The sequence below is a fragment of the Cercospora kikuchii genome, assembly GCF_019650295.1.
Source record: "Cercospora kikuchii DNA, contig_00004, whole genome shotgun sequence".
Classification (NCBI taxonomy): domain Eukaryota; kingdom Fungi; phylum Ascomycota; class Dothideomycetes; order Mycosphaerellales; family Mycosphaerellaceae; genus Cercospora; species Cercospora kikuchii.
This window is the reverse complement of record NW_025408585.1, coordinates 936,252-956,393: the sequence shown is the minus strand read 5'-3', so window position 1 is coordinate 956,393 and position 20,142 is coordinate 936,252. Positions and strand designations below refer to the sequence as shown.

Genomic DNA, 20,142 nt, shown 5'->3' with positions numbered 1-20,142 from the left:
CGGGCAGTTGTAGCGCTCTCCAAGCGAAGTCAGGTCGCGTCGCTTTGCCTGCTGCGCCTCATCCGATTCACCAGCGTCATCTGCTCCGGCCACGAACACCACCCACGAACACCCTACCAGCGCAGCGCCGCCGCCATCGTCGACGTCGCATTATCTTCAGCAGCGCCGCCGAATCGGGAGCATTCTGGTTCCCTCTCCGCCCGTGCTGGTTATAGCACGTGGTCGCCGTCCGCCAACCTCCAGGGCAAGCATCAGGCAGGAGAACATCGGACACCATGGCGGAACAACCGAACCTGCGGGTCACCAGTATGTTGGAAGAGGATAACGCTGTGCGGACAATTTAGGGCATGTCGACTGACCTGTTCACAGTCATAGCAGCTGATGGTCTTTATAAGCGGGATGTGTTCCGTACGTGGCGAGCACAACGCTGCTGGCAAGTGGTGATATGCTGATATTTGCTAAAGGATTTCCGGACCCCTTTGCGGTCGCAACCATCAATGGCGAGCAGACGAAGACTACGGGCGTCATCAAGAAGACGCTGAACCCATATTGGAACGAGAGCTTTGACATGTGCGTGGAGGGAGCTATGGGCAGCTGCCCGGCAAACGCACATAGCATGCTAATCATGTGCACAGGCGTGTGAACGAAGACAGCATACTCGCCGTGCAAATCTTCGACCAGAAGAAATTCAAGAAGAAGGATCAAGGCTTCCTCGGCGTCGTCAATGTGCGCATCGGGAGCGTCATTGACCTCGATGCTGGCGGTGATGGTACGTCAAATGTCGGCTCATGTGAGGAGGTACTCGCATACTAATTGCGCACAGAGATGATTACTCGTGATCTCAGAAAATCAAATGACAACCTCGTGGTCAACGGCAAACTGATCTTGAACTTGTCGACGAACCTGCGCGCACCTATTGCAAACGGTAACCAGAACAGCGGACGACCCATGGCCAGCTCGGCAGGACCCTCCACGAACGGCGCGCACACTCCTTCTACGCCAGTAGGTGCACAATCGACTGCATCGCTCCAGACTCCGTCGAGTGCCACCGGCCCTGCTGCGGCGTCTCGACAGAACACGGGTACCAACGGATCCGCTGCGCCGCCCGCAGCCGCGAATGGCACCGGTGGACCGACAAACAGAAGAGCGGACGGGACAGGCTTTAGTGCCTTTGAAGATGCACAAGGAAGGCTGCCTCCTGGATGGGAGCGACGAGAAGACAACCTCGGTCGGACTTATTACGTGGACCATAACAGCAGACAGACAACATGGATCCGACCAACAGCGAACTACAACGCGGGCGAGCAGCGCGCGCAGCTAGAGCAGCAGACGAACATTGAGCGCCAACGGCACCAAGGCCGCACGTTGCCAGAGGATCGGACAGGCGCCAATTCTCCCACCTTGTCTGATAGGCAAAACTCCCCAGGCCAGACTTCCAACTCGACGACCGCTGCCAACGCTGCCAGCGCTGCGCAGATGGTGGCCACCGGTGCTACTACCGCAGGCACAGGCGAACTACCCGCTGGCTGGGAACAACGCCACACTCCGGAAGGCCGAGCATATTTTGTTGACCACAACACACGTACGACCACGTGGGTTGATCCCCGGAGACAGCAATACATCCGGATGTATGGTCAAAACGCCACCGGGAACAGTACAATCCAGCAGCAACCAGTTTCTCAACTTGGACCGCTCCCTAGCGGCTGGGAGATGCGTCTCACAAACACTGCGCGCGTGTACTTTGTGGATCACAACACTAAAACTACTACATGGGATGATCCTCGATTGCCGTCATCGCTCGACCAGAACGTGCCACAATACAAGCGTGATTTCCGAAGGAAATTGATTTACTTCCGATCGCAGCCTGCACTTCGGATCTTGTCTGGACAGTGTCACGTTAAGGTCCGCAGAACACACATATTCGAAGATTCGTATGCAGAGATTATGCGACAAAGTCCCAACGATCTGAAGAAACGCCTGATGATCAAATTCGATGGCGAAGATGGGTTGGACTACGGTGGTCTCTCAAGGTCAGTTGTCCGCTCCTTCCTCGCTCCGTCTTTACTAACGACAACGTAGAGAATTCTTTTTTCTTCTCTCACACGAGATGTTCAACCCCTTCTACTGTCTATTCGAGTACAGTGCTCACGACAATTACACTCTTCAGATCAATCCACATTCTGGCATCAACCCTGAGCATCTGGGCTACTTCAAGTTCATTGGGCGTGTTGTCGGTCTGGCTATCTTCCACAGACGCTTCCTGGATGCATTCTTTATTGGGGCTTTCTACAAGATGATACTCAAGAAGAAGGTGAACCTGCAAGACATGGAAGGTGTCGATGCTGAATTCCATCGCACATTGACATGGACCATGGAAAACGACATTACCGATGTCATTTACTCGACCTTTTCCGTTGAAGACGAACGATTCGGCGAGAAGGTCACAGTTGACCTGAAGCCCGGTGGCCGCGACATCGAAGTGACGAACGAGAACAAGAAGGAATATGTCGAGTTGATTACAGAGTGGCGCATTCAGAAGCGTGTCGAGGAGCAGTTCAACGCTTTCGTCGCCGGCTTCCACGAGCTCATCCCTGCAGATCTGGTCAACGTGTTCGATGAACGCGAGCTAGAGCTGCTCATCGGAGGTATAGCAGACATCGATGTTGATGACTGGAAGAAGCACACTGATTACCGTGGATACACGGAGAACGATGTGGTCATCCAGAACTTCTGGAAGGTAAGTTTACTCCCAATACTGCGGACTGAAGAACAATCAGCTAACATATGGAACAGGTTGTCAGGAACTGGGACGCAGAACAGAAGTCCCGCCTCTTGCAATTCGCCACTGGTACTTCACGTATTCCTGTCAACGGTTTCAAGGATCTACAAGGTTCCGATGGCCCTCGACGGTTCACAATCGAAAAGTCTGGCGAAGAAAACCAATTGCCAAAGTCGCATACTTGCTTCAACCGATTGGACCTGCCGCCATATAAGAGCTACGACGCGTTACAGCAGAAGCTTGTCTGGGCCGTAGAAGAGACTGTCGGCTTCGGGCAAGAGTAGTCTGCGTTAATGGAATGCGTTGCGATCTATTGAAAAGCATGATTCGGTGCCCTGCCCCAGTCATTACCGTCGCTGCGAGCAAACCTATGCGGTCTACTGGCTCGCATCTACAGCGCCGAGGCCATTAGCCAATCACAACTGATGTGAAGAGTCGAGTCAAGACACGCTCAAGCATCACGTCCCTTCATGATAGGGCTCGATCAGCCGCAAATTACTGTCGCACAAGGAGACTGAAGGAGGGTCACTACACGGGTGCAATCTGTATATAACGGCGCCCATTAGATTTACGCATGCATGTGACAGGGCGAAAGGACAAAGGAGGCGTGGTGGACGAGACTGATTATCAGGTCGCTTGCAGGAAAGTCATCGGTATCGGTATCTGTGATGCGTATTACTGTATCAAATTATGAGACGATGACAGCGCAAAAATCGTGGATTCTTTTCGAAAATCGTCGTGTCGGCCAACAAGCCGGGGAACATAGACCTCTCTATCTCCGGGGGCGAGATCCTGACTGACGGCCACCTGTGCTTGGTGATATACCTCAAGTGTTCGTTGTTTCTTGACCTTGGAGTCGAGTCAAACAGCAGAATCCCATCATCTCGTTCTGAGTTTCAGGGCCCGAACGTCCCGCGCGGGTCACGGCGGTCAGCCCAACCTCGGGATACCTTTGAATTAGCAACTTCACTCGACCACCAGGCCAAGCAATAAGTTCGATGGAGACAATGGGAACTACCGTGTCGTTCGATTACCACTGCATTCCTCTGACAAAGTTGCACAGCTGACGTATTCTTCTGAGCTTTTCGTTGCTGGACAAGATGTCCTCATCTTCCCCTCCACGGAAACCTAATGTCGTAGGCCTCTTCAATACTTCGATCGCAGACCCCGTGGAGAGGATACAAGCATATATCGATGGCTACGCCAAAAACCCTGACTTCCATGTGAGTAATCTTGCAGTTCATTCCGGCGAGGGAACACGTTATTCTGAACACGCAGCCAGGGATGGGACCTCATAGTTATGCAACATACCAAAGTCGTCTCCGCCAGAAAGACACAAGCTACCACGACAGGAATGGAGACTCATGTTGTCTTCGAGATTGAGATCGTTCCCGGGATGTGCAGTTCGATGGGAAATGCGCATGGTGGTATGATTGCGACGATGTCCGACAATACGACAAGTATGGCTGCAGGTCCGATGGCAGAAGAAGGGTTCTGGGACTTTGGCGGGTTGTCGAGGACGTTGAATATCACGTATTTGAGACCTATTCCTCAAGGGATTGTGGTCAGGAGTGAGAATTTTGTAAGGAGTGCGGGAAAGAGGTTATGTGAGTGAATTGACTCTTCTCTTCTTCTGGCTGTTTCCTTGCATTGCTGATCATGCGGGCTCGGAATGACTGATTCTGTCTCTCAGGTGCCATTCAATGCGTCATGAAGGACAAAGCTACCGGCAAAGTGTTGGCTTTGGCGGAGCATAACAAGGCCGCCCTAGATGCTGAGGGGAGAAAACAGAGGCGGGCACCTGGGTCCTTGTGAGAGTGAGGTGTCGCCACGGGCTGTGTGAAGGCAAGTTATTGATTTGTACAATTGAAAGTTAGCTTCAGCAGACGCTGCAGTACGTCTGCAGCGTTCACCATCTTGAGATTGTTGATGAGCTCAAAGAGTCTGCAGAGCGCATACTAGCCCGTAAACGTTCGAGCGGCGCTTTTGTGGAAGTGGTAGGCACCTCCTGCGCAATGGATGGTCATGGCCACGCCAGGAAGCAGGGCAGAGGAGAAACGTTTTGCCGTTGCGAGGATTCATCTTGCGCACGCAAGCGCGCTTCACGGCATCTCAACACGTGCGCGTGTACTCTGCGTGATCAACTCCATTCGACTGTATATTTTCTCCGAGGGCTCCATGTGTCTTGCGAAGAGCATGTTGAGATTCGCTGAGCCTTAATCGACCCCCGCCTCGCACGAGCAAGCCCGGTCGCGAGTGCCCACGAGCACGCCATCATGCAAGAAAATCTGCCAAGGTAGATGTAACCACAACCAGCACTCTATCACGAGTCCGCGAGAATCAACCGGCGAACGGTTTCCACACATTCGACGAGCTATGCTTCGCCTATGCCTGCGCGTGTGGAGCCTGCCACTGAAGAGACCGATTATATCGACCACGTTGTGTGTTCTTGCATGACGTGCTTTGCACCATGGCATATAGACGTCTGAGTTCTTCCAGCGGCAGGTAAGCTGCCCTTCTGCTGGCATTCCGCAGAAATCCTGCCACAATGCACGCCGAACGAACCTTGGACGAGGACAAGTCCAAAAGTACATTCGCTGTTTCTGACATACCTCCAAGTTCGGACGACTACCATGGTCAAGACGATGAGCCGCTAGATATTACGAGACCATTTCCAGATCTTCCGAATCAGCCCCATGAGCCGGCACAGTTCACGGTGCGAGCGTTGCTCGTGGGCTGCGTGCTTGGTGCTGTTGTGTCTGCTAGCAACATGTACCTGTGCCTGAAGACGGGTTGGACTTTTGGGGCGTCCCTATTTGGTGCCATACTTGGGTTCGCCATCCTCAAACCAGCGAGTAACTTCTTGCCAAAGTGCTTTGGAGGACGCTACTTTGGACCTCGTGAGAATGTTGCAGTGCAGAGCATAGCGACAGGAGCTGGGAGCCTGTCCATTCTGTTCGAAGGAGCTATACCTGCTCTGTATCGCCTCAATCTCATGTCACCTACACCACGAGAAGACTTCTGGCGTCTGACAACCTTTACTGCCACATGCGCTTTTTATGGCTGCTTCTTCGGCGTGGCGCTTCGAAAGTTCTACATAATTCGCTTGCGGGGAATATTCCCAACTCCAACGGCCACAGCTGTTACGATTCGGAGCTTGCACGAAGTAGGTCTTGCTGGAGATGCAATGCGCAAAGCATGGGTCCTGGTTAGCACTTTCATGGCATCTTGCCTGTTCAAAGTAACGAGCATCTACGCCCCTGGCATCATCTGGGACTGGAACATTGCTTGGTGGATCTACAAGACCACCCCTTGGAAGAGTATCATAGCTGCTAGCAACTGGGGCTGGTACATCGAGTTGACGCCGGCTTTCTTCGGAGTGGGCATGCTCACGGGTATCAATGTCGGCGTAAGTTACCTCGTCGGTGCCATCTTTGCTTGGGGCATTATCGGACCCGCAACTCTCCGGACAGGCTTGACCTTTGGTAAAGCTTCGGCAAGCAATTCAGATATCATCAACTACAAGTCGCTAGATCTGGACGATCCTGTCAACGCACCTTCGGCCCGTTATTTCTTGCTCTGGCCTGGCTTAATGATCTTGATGTGCGCTACTTTCACTGAAGTTGGCATGAATTCTCCAGCTCTCTACAAAGGCCTCAAGCTGATAATAGCTGAGTATGCCGCGAAGCTGCCAAACACGCAGCGCTGGACTGCTACCAAGGACAAGGCGAGCACGTTCCTGCTGCAGGAGGATCACGACGACGATGACCCAGCTCCACCCAGAGAGAGAGTTCCGGTCTGGATGTGGTCCACTGGCACGTTTCTTGTGATCATCTTCACGTGCGTCGTACTCGGAGTACAATATGACATGAGCGTCGGACTGGCGGTATTGTCCGTCGTTCTCGGTTTCTTGTTTTCCTGCATCGCCACCCAGTCTGCCGCTACAGCAGATATTGCCCCAGCATCATACTGCGGAAAAGCTTCTCAGCTGGTTTTTGGTGGAGTGACCTCGTCTGGACAATATTCGCTCCATGATAAACAGCTCATCAATCTTGCTGGAGGCATCGTAGCCACTGGTGCAGCATCACAGAGCACCGACATGGTATCCGATTTACGCACTGGTTACTTGCTGGGTGCATCTCACAGAGCACAATTCTATGGCCAACTTTGTGGTAGCTTCGTGGCAGTCTGGCTGAGTGTGGGCCTCTTTCTTCTTTTCACGACGGCATATCCGTGCATCCTAGATGCGTCAATTGAGGAGTGCTCGTTCAGCGTGCCTGCCTTGGGCGCTTGGGTAAGAAGCAGCGTGGCTCGATTTCATCGCCATCTGACTAACGTGTCTTGCTAGGTCGCTGTGGCCGAAGCCATAACACTATCCTCCCTTCCTATTCCACCCGTGAGTGGGTATCTCGCAATAGCATTCGGCGTGCTCTCCATTTTCATCGTTTACGCTCGATACAAGCTGATTCCGTCTCGCCATCACAAATTCATCCCGAACTTGTCAGTCTTCGGTCTTGCCTTTATGGTACCAACCACACAATACGCTATTGCAATGGCTGCTGGAGCTTTGGTAGCATATGTTTGGTCAGCCAGATGGCGGAAGTATTATGCGAGAAACGGATATGCGGTCCCAGCAGGCTTGATCGCAGGTGAAGGCATTGGCGGGCTGATCGCGGCGCTATTAGAAATTACAAAAGTCGGTGGCTCTGATTTTGGCAGCGCTATTGGGTGTGTCGGGGATAGCTATTGTGGTTAGAGCTCGAGGTTCAATGAATCGTACTCATTTGAAATACGAGATACCAAATATTCCTGCTGCGCACACTGATAATGCACATTCTGTCCCTTCGCACGCATTCTCATAAACTCATTCGCCGGCCGCCATACATAACCAAAGACACATCATATGCAACAAGCACCGCAACAAAGACCACAAAACAAGATGCCTCAAACCCCTCACACCAAATCTCTCGACATTCTCCACTGCACAAAATCAGTCTTCCTTTCCGCCACAATCGAATCCTTCCAGCCTTTCACTGGTCCACTAGTGTCAACCACTACCATGCTGCCACCAATACACAAGGCTCCACCACAGCAAGCAAAAATATCACCAATCGCGAACCCCAATTTCATTTGAATCAATGCCAACTTGTTCTTTACATCCTTGGTCGGCAAATCCGCATACATCAAACTCATGTGTGGTCGATACCCTCCATCCGGCTCAGGCGTTCCAACCGCATCACGGCATTGAGAAGCAAATTTGGCGAGATTGGATTTGTCTTTCACTGCGATGTTGAGTTTCCGGAAGAAAGGATCTTCGGCTTGAAGTTCGTCAAGTTCGAGGACGACTTCGTTGTGTTGGGATTTGTACTCGGAGAAGTCTAAGCTGTCGAGTAATTCTTGCGCGCTTTTGCCTTCTGGGAGTTCAAAACCTGGCGTGACGGTGACGTGTGGTTGGAAATCTTGGATTTGGTCTGGAGAGAGCAAGAGGTTGGGGAGTGTCTCGGAGATGAGTTCTTGAGCGGCCTTGTCGAAGGGATTTCCCTTGGTCATGATGAGCCAGATGGAGTAAGTCATTTTGGCGAAGTCGAATGCTCGGATTATCTGTTTCGTTATTCCAGGCGCACCAAAAGTGGAGTCTGTTGTTGTATTGACACCTGAAGTCAGGCAGTTGGTCATCGACGTGAGGCAAGAATGCGGCCTCGGCTCGGATGGGCGGAGCGCAAGAACGATCGTCCCGTTTTCATGGTTCGAGACTCCGCTCTCAACTGTCCATTTCACGTTGATGATGTTTTTGACAGTCCAGCATTGCTACACAGAGGTGAACATCTGCCACTCAAAAACATGGAGGAAGATCATATATGCGAAGTCTCCCACGCTACATGGAAGACAACGTGAGGCAAGCCCTCGAAATGATCGGAAGATGACGAAAGAGCTTCATGGCGTTGGAGCACTCGCATTCAGTAACAGTAGAGAGGTTCGTATAGACATGAAGTTCAATGTGAGATGTAGATACCGGGTAAGTCTGGTCTCGAAATGTTCTTCTCTGGTGTACTGGTCTGCTGATACATTTTCGCTTCAAGCAACTCGCTCTCACATACATAATTGATCTTCAGCGATCAGTCGCCTATGTAGCAGTCTCAATCGCATTGTTCAAACAAATATAAGAACAAGGCCCTCTCTATCACCAAAGTAAGCTTTCAGCATTCGGCATCACACCTCGCGTGAAACTCTCGGATGCAGCTCGAATCGGCTGGAGCACCTGGAGGACGACAGACTTTCCAGGCAACATAGTTCTTGCAGTAGTCTTTGCCCTGCCCACCAGGGCAGTTGCTTTGACGCTCGGAAAGTGGAGCAGAAACCACGTCCCTAGCTTTTGCTGGCGCTGGGCAGAGCTGATTGCATCGTTGGGCGAATGCCGCAACGCAGGCTTGATCGGGGCGTCCCGTAGGGTTGTTCGAGCACACTCGGAAGCCTTCGTTATAGATGCAGTAGTCCCGATCTCTTCCTCCTGGGCAGGAGTTCTGGCGAGCCGAGAGTGTGCTGAGGTCGGAAGTGGGAGCAGCACAGGCGAACGATGCCGCGGCAGCAAGCAGGGTAGCCAAGGAGAGCTTCATAGTTTGTTTTGATGTAGTATCTGAATGCAGTGTCAGCGAGGGAACAGTGTCTTAGATGGCCAAAGGTCTGACCTGCTGCCTGAATTTCACTGATGTGCACTACTGCAGTATCCAAAGGAGGCTCGACAATATCAAGATCTAATCAGATCTTTATACATCTCTCAAGCCATCTCTCCAAGCAATCCCACGCTGCAGCCACATGGCCTTCGCTGCACGCCTCTTGCCCACATAGTTAGCATATATGCAGTTCTGGCGATCTTCTCGCTTGTCTCAGCTTGCTATAGGCAGACGCCAATACCAAGACCGTACCATAGCTGTTAAAGTTCGAATAAGTCGGCGCAAGCACCCTCACGCTGGCTGTTCAGCAAGACAGTTAACTGCCGATGTCGCTATGCTGCAGAATGGAACCAGCGCATAGGCTGTTTGATTATTCGCACCGGGAACCCGGTGGGAGAGAGCTACGAGGCCAGCTTGGCATACATGGATGTAGGGGCGACTTCAAGCTCAGTGCCGTTGGAAGAGGGCAGTAGACGGCAGGCAAAGATAGAAACACACCTAGAGTAGTGTTCTGAAGAGAGAACTTAGTCAGTGCTCATGGTTCTCGAAATCACTACCTTTCGAATAGGAAGAGGAACCTAACGATCACTAAGGGCCAGCAGGCTGCAGAGACACCAAGGTCGAAGAACATCGAAGGTATAGCCTGTTGTTGCGGTTGACCTTTGCGATAGTAGCACAGGTCTGCCAGTACGGCGAGCGTGCCCATGGACATGCTGGGGCCTGTTCGTGATGTGGTCTTGCTTGTACTTTGGCAGGCGTTATGGGATGTATTGAAGCCAGCATCAGTCACTCAGGCAGGCGTCGCTGGTGTGTAATGTCTTTTACTCTGTTCCTCGATGAATGAAGACTCATTCGAGTGATGGGGTGTTCTTTCTGTGGAACTTGCATTTCCAACAGACAATCAGCTGCCAAGATTGAGGTCTGTGCCGCAATCCTGTTTGGAATTGAGCCTTTCACCGTGCAACCCCAGCCATTTTCATTAGCCAATCCATCACTTCTCGTACCAGACGTCCGAGCATTTGTTGTTCGGCTGCATCCAATTGCCTCTGATGCTTCACGGTGAAGTTGCAGTGATACGCGACCCATGACGTATCTGGATCTATGCAGGCTTCCGCCAATCGCACACTGCGCATCATCGCAGTGGTTCTAACATCTGGTCTCATAGTATTGGCACTGTACTGGCCCAGCGTTCTGAGCTTCCGCGTCGACAGATTCAGTCAAGAGCAATATGAATCAGAAGCGCCATCAAAGCATTCAACTTCCGTGAAGCAGGACGATCGTTCGCGAAGGCCATGCGAAGGCATCAGGGGCACTCTCCTAGATGATGATACTCACGTAGATCTGCCAAAGTCGCTTCGCGAGCTGCCTGGAATCCCTTATCCCAAGCCCACGTTCGGCTCCTACGAAGCACTGCGGCTGGGCCAGGAATGGACGACATTTGAGCAACGCTATGGCCCATACGGATACAGCTCCACGAACGGGCAACAACACACTGATGCCATCTGGAGTGGTGTCGACTGGGGCGCACTACAAAACAAATGCTTTGATGCAAACCGTGCCAGATTCCAGACAACGGGATTACAGCAGCAAGCCGGCCCTCGATTTCGCCATTTCAATCCCAGTGAGCCTGATGAGCCACGACGTCCTCACAAAACTGGCAGGCAGGCCATCATTCTACGTACCTTGAGCACCTACAAGTACTACCCCGAAGACTTCTGGAACCTACGCTCAATAATTACGGAGACCGCCCTAGCTACGAATGGGAACTATCATGTCTTCTTACTCGTGGACCTCAAATGTGGTGAAGCATGTGCAGATGTATTCACAAACAGCACTCGATACAATGAGGTCCTTCAGGATTCCGTGCCCTCGGAGTTCCGCAGCATTGCAGTCCTCGTGCATGAAAATCTGCAGCGAAGCTGGTACCCCAAAGTAGGACAGTACTGGCCCTATTTCCAGATCATGCAACCACTGCAGTTATTCGCGCATTTCTATCCAGAATTTGATCACTACTGGCAGTTTGAGATGGACACACGGTTTACAGGACATGTTGGGAGAATGTTGCAAGCATTTGATACTTTCGGCATGGAACAGCCATACAAACAGGCGCGAGAACGGGCTTCGTGGATGTATATGGAGAGTGTGCACGGATCATATGAGGATTTTTCGAAGAAAGTTAACAAGTCATTGAAAGGAGGTGCAACAATCTGGGGAGCTGATCGGATCAAAAGTGTTGAGCCGATCGGACCACTCGTACCTCCGGATCCTAAGGATGACGATTTTCAGTTCGGAGTCGGCCATGATGCGGATTTGTTGCTCTTCGGACAGCTCAATGATGTTCGTCTGGTCGAGAGACTGAAAGACTGGGTTTTCAGAAATTGGTCAATGGAGGCAATGGGGAAGGACACGCCTATCTATATGTCGACACCAGCTCAGGCAAGGGCATCATATGAGCTTCTAGAGGCCATTCATCGCTCACAACACAATGAGGGTCTCCGGGTTGCCAGCGAGGCAACTCTGCCCTCCTGGGCACTGTGGCTTGGTCTCAAGGTGGTTGGCTTGCCAATACCAAGATCGCAGTACCCAGAACGAGACCATGACGAGTTGGGCGAGATTTTCAACGGCGGTCTACCCGAACAGTCCGGCGATGGCATAGCGCGAGGACCTGGTGTATACCGCGCTGCTTCTTACGCGCCGAAAACAAGACCGCTCACCCTCGACTGGTGGTCCTCTTTATGCGATCCGATCTTTGAACATTGGATGGGGCAATACGAATCCAAAGATCAGCAGCAGGATGTCGAGCATCCGGAGAATGTTGTTGTGCCTAACGAAATGCCATGGTTCATGAAAGAGGTAGATGGCAAGATCTACATGCCAGAAATGATTTTGCATCCCAGAAAGACCAACAGAGACTTATAGACTTCGGCTATTGTATATATTCGTGGGAAGTTAAGCCGCTGACGATGCTGGAGCTCGATGGCTATAGATGGAGCAGGTTGTTGCTTTGAGGTTGTTTTCGTCATGCTGGGAGTCATGGTTGTCTCGCATCGCCTCGTGTTGGACAAATCTGCAACAGCCCCCAGCAGCATGAGCTGCATGTGTGCCCGCCTCTCACGGTCGCGCGCCGCTGCACGAGCTCCCAGTACGCAGGAACTCTTCGATCCAACGTCTCAGGATACCGGGCAATGAAGCTGGCGCAGAAGAGTCGCAGGAAGCACGTACTCTATCGGCTTGGCTGCCTCTATATACGGGTATCGTACACTCCGTTGTTTGCACATGCGAGTTGCGCTCAAGAATAAGCCGAAGACACAGGGACAGGCACACCGTCTTCCGACTTTCTCGCCCGCTCCTGTGCAATGATCTCTCCGATTTTGGCCATTTGTTCCTCGGTCAACTCCTTCTGGTGCGCGGCCTTTTGCTTTTCTCTCACTTCCGCCAGCTCTTGCAACGGCGTCCTCATAGTCTTCATCAAGCCCTTCCTCTCCTCCACCTTTGCGTCTTCCAGCTCTTTCTGCACCTTGTAATCGTATTCGTGCCGTGTCCTGAACCTCGAGTATTTATTCCGCAGCTCATCAATGACGGATAGTGGCATAGGCGGCCGTATCAAGAAGGGTCGGAATGTCCTTTCCTCTACTGCGTGCCGTAAAGTGTCATCTTCGTACTCTTCGTGCTCCTCTGGTAACTCATCCTTCTCCGGCCAGGGAAGGAAAGTGTTCGAGCCTGGTATCACTCTGAATCCATCAACGACTTCCAGCTTCTCGATGATGGCATCTCGCGGGATGCCCGTTTCAGGATCAGGCAGTGCATACACCAGCTGTACATCCTTTCTGCTGATCATCTGCTCAGTGGAGCTATAATCTTTTTTGTCGTTTTGTCGCTCCTTCATCCATTTCGGAAGCGCGACGTCTACCATGTTCAAGCCCTTCACCTTGACAGCGTCCTTGACGTGGTCCACTTCGCTAATGACTCCAATCTTGCCCTGATCTCGCCCACGCGTGATGACCACTCGATCGCCTTCTCGAAAAGGCCATTTATTCTCGGGCAGTCGCGACTCTGGGTCCTTGTCGAGTGGTTGGAAATACGGAATGTCAAGGGCGCCGTATTTCCCTGCTTTGTCGCCCACATCTCTGCGCGGGGCCAGCGCTCCAGTCTCCCAGTCGATGGCGCGATTTTTGCGGTCTTCACGCAGCCTGGCCGTGTGCTCCTTCACTTGTCTCACTCGGGTTTGGTTGCGTTCCCATGCTTCTGACCGCCGCAAGTGCTCGGCTGCCTTGCTCCTCTTCTTGGATAGTGTGCGCTCCGCCTTCCGAACGCGCTCGACCACGCGTTGCATTGTGAATGGAGCTGGAACGGCAATGGCTACAGTGGACGACTTCCCATGGCCAAGTCAACCTTCACTGCTACGAAGCTCGGGAGTGATGCGGGCTGCGCGCGCTTTGGGCCTAGCGCGAAACGCTCCTTCTGCCACATCGTCTTAACGCTGACCACTCCATCTCCGACATGAGTGTTTTGGGTCTCGCTTTCAAAGCCGGCGAATGCTCGCCCGTATCTGTGTTCGCCAGAAACGACCGTATACTACACGCAGTGCGCCACACGAGGCGCGCAAATACGATATCCTGCTCCTGCTTAGAGCAAATCTGCGCCTCTACAGTCATCCTGCTGGCCTGTTTGAAGATCGAGCTGCATCTCTACGGTGCAGCAGCTCTGAAGAGATCGCTCGCAGACTTGATTCAAGATCAATCTCAAGCACGAATCCACTGCCAAAACCTGTGTCCAATGGACATCCTCGTTGCATGTCTCACCATGCGTTGCCTGCGTGATATCGCGCAGCATTCTGCTGCCGCCTTCAAGCGTACGCGAATATGTAGGTTCTGGAGCCAGTTCAAGGTCTGTTAGTACAACTTTGCTTCATCATGGCTCCGCAAGCAGGGACCCTCGAATGAGTGGCCTTCTGTATCCTTCACTCGCCCAAACATGCAACATTCTCGTTCATTACTAACACAGTCGCCAATCGCCTTGGTGTTCTATTGCCTATGCGCAGCTGGTAAGCTTGAAAATCATGGTCAGTTAGTTCACTTGTTATTGCAAAACTAAGTTCCACAGCAACTAAGCATTTTGCCAACACACCTCTCCTCGGTATCGAAGGCGACATGGAACTCATCTACTTCATCGTGCAGAGCAATAATGACAGCCTGTGTATGTCGAGCAAGGTGCACCTATGTTCACACAGGCAATGAGGAGATGAGGCCACCTGAATGTTCCGCCGCCTGGAGCAACGTCAATCCGCTACTGGCAATACTGACTATACTCAGAGATCCTGCGCGCGAATGAGAAACCTTTAGCTCGACTTTACAAACATTGCAAACTACAGGTCTGGTCCATCTATTGCGTTTCAAGAGCATGCAGAAGCTGCAAAGCCAATGCTATTCGTGGCGATGACCTCGACGCCAGCTGCTGCCTCAACTCCAGACTCTGCTAAGCCTGAAAAGACAGCATCGCGCAGTGACAGTAACGGCTCTGGTCCAGTTACATCAGGCGTTGGTGCAGACGAAACGCAGGATAGCCCTGTCGCAAGCGCTTCGCCTCTAGAGTCAACCAAGTTTGAGCCATCCACGGTATCCTTTGTCTGTGATCCTGAAACTGGCTCTCAGCCAGCTGATGCAAGACGCGTAACAGCAGAAGCTGGCGTCGACGAAAGCTCAAATACGAACGAACCGCACACTGAACCAGAAAAAGGCCCAGACACAACGCATACATCTCTCGAGAATACGAGTGGCGCTCCGTCCACAGCGAATAGCGAAGCGTCACGCAAAGCTACGACGTCGACACGAGCGCCTCTTTTAACTTTTAGCTACAGGCCTCCGTCTCGAGCCGAGCCAGCCGACCACGCGCCTGCGCACGCGCCCGCGCCAAAGCATGAAAGCTCGGGTAGGACAATGTCCTCCTATACAACGGGCGTGGATCCGCATATCGCAAATGCTCCAGCACTCTCAGTATTAACAAAAGCGCTGGGTACATTCCAGAGCGTCGCACCTGACTCAACATCCGCTTTGTTCTCTTTGTCGTCCACATACGTCAGCTGGTCTGCACGGCCTACAGACTCTGAAACAAATACCCCGGCCATTCCACCTTCGTACAACGATCCGAAGACCTCAAACACCATGAACTCCCTCACATCCGATGCACCAACTGCTACGCCTATTAACGGCGGTGTCTTGCCATATTTGGCCACGATCGGCACTGTCATCGTCCTCACCGGCGAGAGCTATACATTGACAGCTGCTATTCCTTCTACGGACACAGATGCTCTCGCCATCATAGGCGCGACATTGTCGCCTGGCGGCCCAGCTGCATCGCTTGGCGACTATGTTTTCTCGCTTGGGACAGATGGAGTGGAATTCATTTCAGGCAGTGCAACGGACACACTACGAACGAGCACCTACGGCAGCGGACAAACTACGCTAGAAGAATCGAGTTCGTCTACACGCATCCCCCCAGTCGTGACAATGCGCAGTAGCACAACGGAATCAAGTGCCACGGAAACACCTGAATCGACAAGTCCATCCTCGACAACAAGCGCACCCGCGACCACAAGCACCGAGGCTTCTGCTGGACAAAAGCACACAGTCATGTGGAGTGTTGGTGCAATGGGATTGTTGCTCGCAGCAATTTATGCGCTATAGTGTGCGGAAAGAGATCAAACACAGGCAGATACACCTTGACGGCCTTCCTTTGCAAATATAGCACGACAGAAGTGAGAAAGCATGGCGACAGCAATCACTAGACAGAAACCCAAGATACCAGTAATACCCATCAAGTTCCTTGTAGCTCTTTTCAAAGGCTTTGTGGCGCGCGTTCACGGTGCCCATGCGTTACCTTCCAGTCCACTTGAGCGTCGATGATTCAACGTCTCCATTTGGACTTATGGAAGCTCACCAGTATTCCATTGCGCAGTAAGATCTTTGGGAGTGTTTCTGCAAAGCCTCTGCCTGAAGAGCAGGACTATTCCCCTACTTTTCATGCTTGTAAACGGAAATCGTCGAGTTGCGCAAAAACACATTGCGCACTGCGTCGGAGCATCACTCTTCTTCGTCACAAATTCACACATCTTCAACTTCTCTCAAGACACAACACAGTCCTTCGAGCTGAGACGTACCGCGACAATGAAAATCGTGGAAGGCCAGGACGATGACGTTGAGATCAACAAAGTGCCTTATTACCTCCATGCCACGCGCTTGGGTCTTGAAGGCACGTGTGCACATGCACACGACGCGGATGTGGTGATCTGCAAAAGGTGTAAAAAAAAAAAGGAGATGTTGCTATGTATATACAAGGCTGCAGCGGCGGACGAGTCAGTGGTGCCGTCTCTGCATATAGGCTTGCGAGAGGAGAAGAAGACGCGTCTTTATGTGATGACGATTCCGCGATTATATTTGCGGGAGCGTACACTCGTACGTCTCGAATTGGTATGGAGATATTCAGCCGCTCATCAGTCCTTCCGTGCCCGTGGGGGAAGGGCGAAGTAGACGCAGTAACTAGTTCGCATCGCGGTTCTAGGCTTTTGTGCCGACTTCGACGCGAACAAGCGGCGACGTGATGGTTCTGTGACGATAGATGCAGTTGAAACGATCGGTGAGCAGACGGAGGTGAAGAAGTATCCAAGTAACTTCGCCGCGGCAGACAAGGAAGCAAGGGAGGGATACGACCCGGCATTGTCACTGCCGTCGCGGGAACAAGGAACAGAGGCAAAGAAAGAATTTGTCTGACCAGCATAGCCTGCCACATGGTGATGACATTTTACTGTTCTGTATCATTTGTGATTTTGTGTGCAACAACTTGTTTTTGCAGAAGAAAAGTCTATAGACACGAACAAGAGTTTTTCTATATCGTCGCCAACGGCAACCGTCTCGCACGGCCAATAAGACCTTACATGCGGAAGCCCTATCTTCTCACTCTCCATGCTCTTCCCCCGGGGATATGAAGCTGTGGTGTCTGTCCAAAAGTGTGTTGGTATCCTGTCATAACATCTCGTCGTCAAAAAGTCACTCCTTGAGAAAGTGCTCATATGTGCCCATGCCGTTTTTGGGTTTGTCTGTTCCCATGCCAGAGATCAACTCCGGTGATCAATTCTCCCAAAATGATGACCACCAACGTAGATGAGGGTGAAAATGCCGCAAATTGATATTTTTGGTTTCGTGAAGTGGAAGAATGAGTTTTGAAGCATTCCTCCCAATTTAGTCGAAGCACCATTCCATGCCGCCAACACGGCCATCGCCGTTGTTGGTGACAAGGTTGAAGAAGTCTTGCGACAAATCCAAGTCGGCCGCGACGCAACCCACGCAGCGATCCACAACCTTTGCCTGGTGCTTTGAGCCGTCCTTTCCGGTGATGGTCACGGTACAGCCGCACAATGGGTTCTTGTTGGGGTTGCCATTGCTGTATGCATCGAAGATCTCGTGGGAAATGGCGACAACGTGCTCATCTTTGGTGTTTGTGAATCCGCATGAGCCAAGACCGACATCGTACCAGGTGAGCTCGCCAGTGTATGACTTGCCAGGAGCAGCCATGCCACTGAGGCTGGAGCTCTTACCGCTGGTGCTTCCAGATGACTCTTGCGAAGGTGCTGGAGCAGGGACTGGAGCTTCCTGAACTGGTGGCGGAGCGTAGGTGGGAGCTGGTGGTGCAACATATGTGGAGGTTGATGTCGGGGCGGGTGGTGGAGGTGGGACATATTGAGGTGGGCTGCTCTCAGGCTTGGCCGCAGGAGGTGCGGGTTCAGAGTATGCAGGAGGCGCTGGCTCAGAGTACGCAGGAGGTGCAGGAGGAGCAGAATATGCTGGAGGCGCAGGAGCCTTGTTCTTTGGCGCCTCTGGAGATGATGGCTTGGGGTAAGATGCAGGCTTGTCGGCGGGAGGGTTGGAAGGAGTTGGAACAGAGTGACCGGGCTCAACCCATACGGTCTTGGTGACTGGAACGGTCTCGTAGACGACTTCGGTGTGCTCCACGTAAATGTAGTCCTTCTTGTGATGGTGACGGTGAGGATCCGCGTGAGGAACAGCGGCCACCAGAGAGAGCAATGCGCCAGTCATGGCGAGCAAGCTGTTGGTATACATGGTGAGGCTGAGAGTCCAAGACTTTTCCGTATGCGGTAATGTTTGAGGGATCGACTTGCGATTTCCAATTGCGTGGCTTCGCTGATTCGCTGGTGAGAAATATTCCGGCACAAGGAGTGTGCAGATCTATCAAAGATCTCTAGGGAACGACTGTGGTGGTAAAGAGTGTGTGGGCGAATGCGCGACCTTCAGACCCGTGAAGCGTGACAAGAGAAGAGAGACTTTCAGGAATGCGGAAGTCTCGTCTACTTGTACGGGTAGTGGGCGGCAGCCGTCGTGACCATGCTTGCACAGCGCATCACTCCGCCCACTGGTCGACGCAAGTGCCAGTCAAGGGCCGGACCTGCGTGTCCATCAGCCGAAGGGGACAAACAGCTGAGACTGGCATCCCCAGTGCATTAGCCTCCACCTCATCAAACGCCAATCGCATCGCCCACACCCGCTCCGCCTTATGCAGCACGTCCGAGCTAGAAATGTTTTCTGCACAAGCGACCCATTGAGACGGATGATGTGTTCGCTGGTTGAGAGCTCAACCGCGCTGTTGGCGAAGCTCCAAGACTCTGCAGCATTTTCTTCGTATTCTAGAATTCTAACATTCTTCTTTGTGCGCTCTCTCTCCTCCTGCTCGGAATGCTCTATTTCGCGCGGTGGCGCGGAACAAGCTCGTGTGCTCCTGAATGGGCACACATCTGCACGAGGGCATTCCTGTTCCTGAGTTTCACGACGCTAGAAAGGGCATGGTAGTCAGCTCTGTGGCTATTCGGCAGAACGGGGAGGCCTGCCGCCTCGTCCAATCACACATGGCATATGCAAGGTACAAAACTTAGACGTCGGGATCGACCGTATTTCACGAGGTCCTGTAGCCACGGAGGTGAGACACTTTCTGCGTGAAGAGGCGTTCTTGCGCCCAGCTTGCGTGGCTCCCGGTATGTTGGAGATCTGCGACACATGGCGCAGATTTCAATTGGACCTTGGACGTATATAGGCGCTGGAGAGGGACGCTGTCTGGTCACGGCCTGTGCTGCGCGCGTTTCTGCGTGTGACCAGGATCCAGCACCGATGCTACGCGGTCATGGACCCGCGTCGGTGTGCCAAACCCGAAATTGTCATGTGGAGTTCCGCTGTGCAACCGGGCACTCTGGTCCTGCGAACGAGGCTGAGTCGATCGGACATGATGCTTGCCAACATGCCTGAGGATCGTCTTCTTGCGAGATCGTGCCGTGACCTGTCGTGTTTGACTCCTTGGACTTCACCTGGTGCTGGACTCTCCTTACGAGCAAAAAGAGGCATCACATGCTGAAGCTGACTTGCGCTATGCGATAGCTCGCTGGCGGGGCACAGCTCTCAAACAATGGTTCCGGGTACCAACACGCCAATGACTTTCGTCCTCTGGCATGGTGGCGGCGTGGTGGTCAGCACATGACAGTCCTTCCCGTCGCCAGCCAGTCTCGTGGAGAAACACGTGGGAATTGGCGAGCTGCTGTGAGCTGCCGTGATCGGTGGAAGGAGTCACATAAGCAGGCGGCTGCATCCCGTTGGGAGACGCACTCCACGACGAACCACGGCAAATCGAATGAGC

The 20,142-nt window shown here is 52.5% G+C and overlaps 8 protein-coding genes across 8 annotated transcripts; 5 read left to right on the top strand and 3 right to left on the bottom strand.

Annotated features, from left to right (window-relative positions):
* Positions 1 to 275: 275 nt before the first annotated feature.
* Positions 276 to 3,063, top strand: CKM354_000660200 (NEDD4 family E3 ubiquitin-protein ligase; the record flags this gene model as incomplete). Its single annotated transcript, XM_044801924.1, has 7 exons — positions 276 to 306; positions 370 to 408; positions 465 to 570; positions 636 to 769; positions 824 to 2,030; positions 2,080 to 2,737; positions 2,794 to 3,063. 7 exons carry the CDS (start codon positions 276 to 278, stop codon positions 3,061 to 3,063), a joined length of 2,445 nt encoding a protein of 814 aa, XP_044657859.1.
* An 816-nt stretch (positions 3,064 to 3,879) lies between these two features.
* On the top strand, positions 3,880 to 4,594 carry CKM354_000660100 (uncharacterized protein; the record flags this gene model as incomplete). The annotated part of the gene is made up of 3 exons (XM_044801923.1): positions 3,880 to 4,002; positions 4,062 to 4,386; positions 4,473 to 4,594. The coding sequence occupies 3 exons, from the start codon at positions 3,880 to 3,882 to the stop codon at positions 4,592 to 4,594; spliced, it is 570 nt and encodes a 189-aa protein (XP_044657858.1).
* A 733-nt stretch (positions 4,595 to 5,327) lies between these two features.
* CKM354_000660000 (uncharacterized protein) lies at positions 5,328 to 7,535 on the top strand (the record flags this gene model as incomplete). The annotated part of the gene is made up of 2 exons (XM_044801922.1): positions 5,328 to 7,073; positions 7,128 to 7,535. 2 exons carry the CDS (start codon positions 5,328 to 5,330, stop codon positions 7,533 to 7,535), a joined length of 2,154 nt encoding a protein of 717 aa, XP_044657857.1.
* Positions 7,536 to 7,732: 197 nt separating this feature from the next.
* Positions 7,733 to 8,353, bottom strand: CKM354_000659900 (uncharacterized protein; the record flags this gene model as incomplete). Its single annotated transcript, XM_044801921.1, has 1 exon — positions 7,733 to 8,353. One exon carries the CDS (start codon positions 8,351 to 8,353, stop codon positions 7,733 to 7,735), a length of 621 nt encoding a protein of 206 aa, XP_044657856.1.
* Positions 8,354 to 10,551: 2,198 nt separating this feature from the next.
* CKM354_000659800 (uncharacterized protein) lies at positions 10,552 to 12,369 on the top strand (the record flags this gene model as incomplete). The annotated part of the gene is made up of 1 exon (XM_044801920.1): positions 10,552 to 12,369. The coding sequence occupies one exon, from the start codon at positions 10,552 to 10,554 to the stop codon at positions 12,367 to 12,369; it is 1,818 nt and encodes a 605-aa protein (XP_044657855.1).
* A 370-nt stretch (positions 12,370 to 12,739) lies between these two features.
* Positions 12,740 to 13,783, bottom strand: CKM354_000659700 (uncharacterized protein; the record flags this gene model as incomplete). Its single annotated transcript, XM_044801919.1, has 1 exon — positions 12,740 to 13,783. One exon carries the CDS (start codon positions 13,781 to 13,783, stop codon positions 12,740 to 12,742), a length of 1,044 nt encoding a protein of 347 aa, XP_044657854.1.
* A 1,603-nt stretch (positions 13,784 to 15,386) lies between these two features.
* Positions 15,387 to 16,133, top strand: CKM354_000659600 (uncharacterized protein; the record flags this gene model as incomplete). The annotated part of the gene is made up of 1 exon (XM_044801918.1): positions 15,387 to 16,133. One exon carries the CDS (start codon positions 15,387 to 15,389, stop codon positions 16,131 to 16,133), a length of 747 nt encoding a protein of 248 aa, XP_044657853.1.
* A 1,551-nt stretch (positions 16,134 to 17,684) lies between these two features.
* Positions 17,685 to 18,563, bottom strand: CKM354_000659500 (uncharacterized protein; the record flags this gene model as incomplete). Its single annotated transcript, XM_044801917.1, has 1 exon — positions 17,685 to 18,563. The coding sequence occupies one exon, from the start codon at positions 18,561 to 18,563 to the stop codon at positions 17,685 to 17,687; it is 879 nt and encodes a 292-aa protein (XP_044657852.1).
* Positions 18,564 to 20,142: the final 1,579 nt, after the last annotated feature.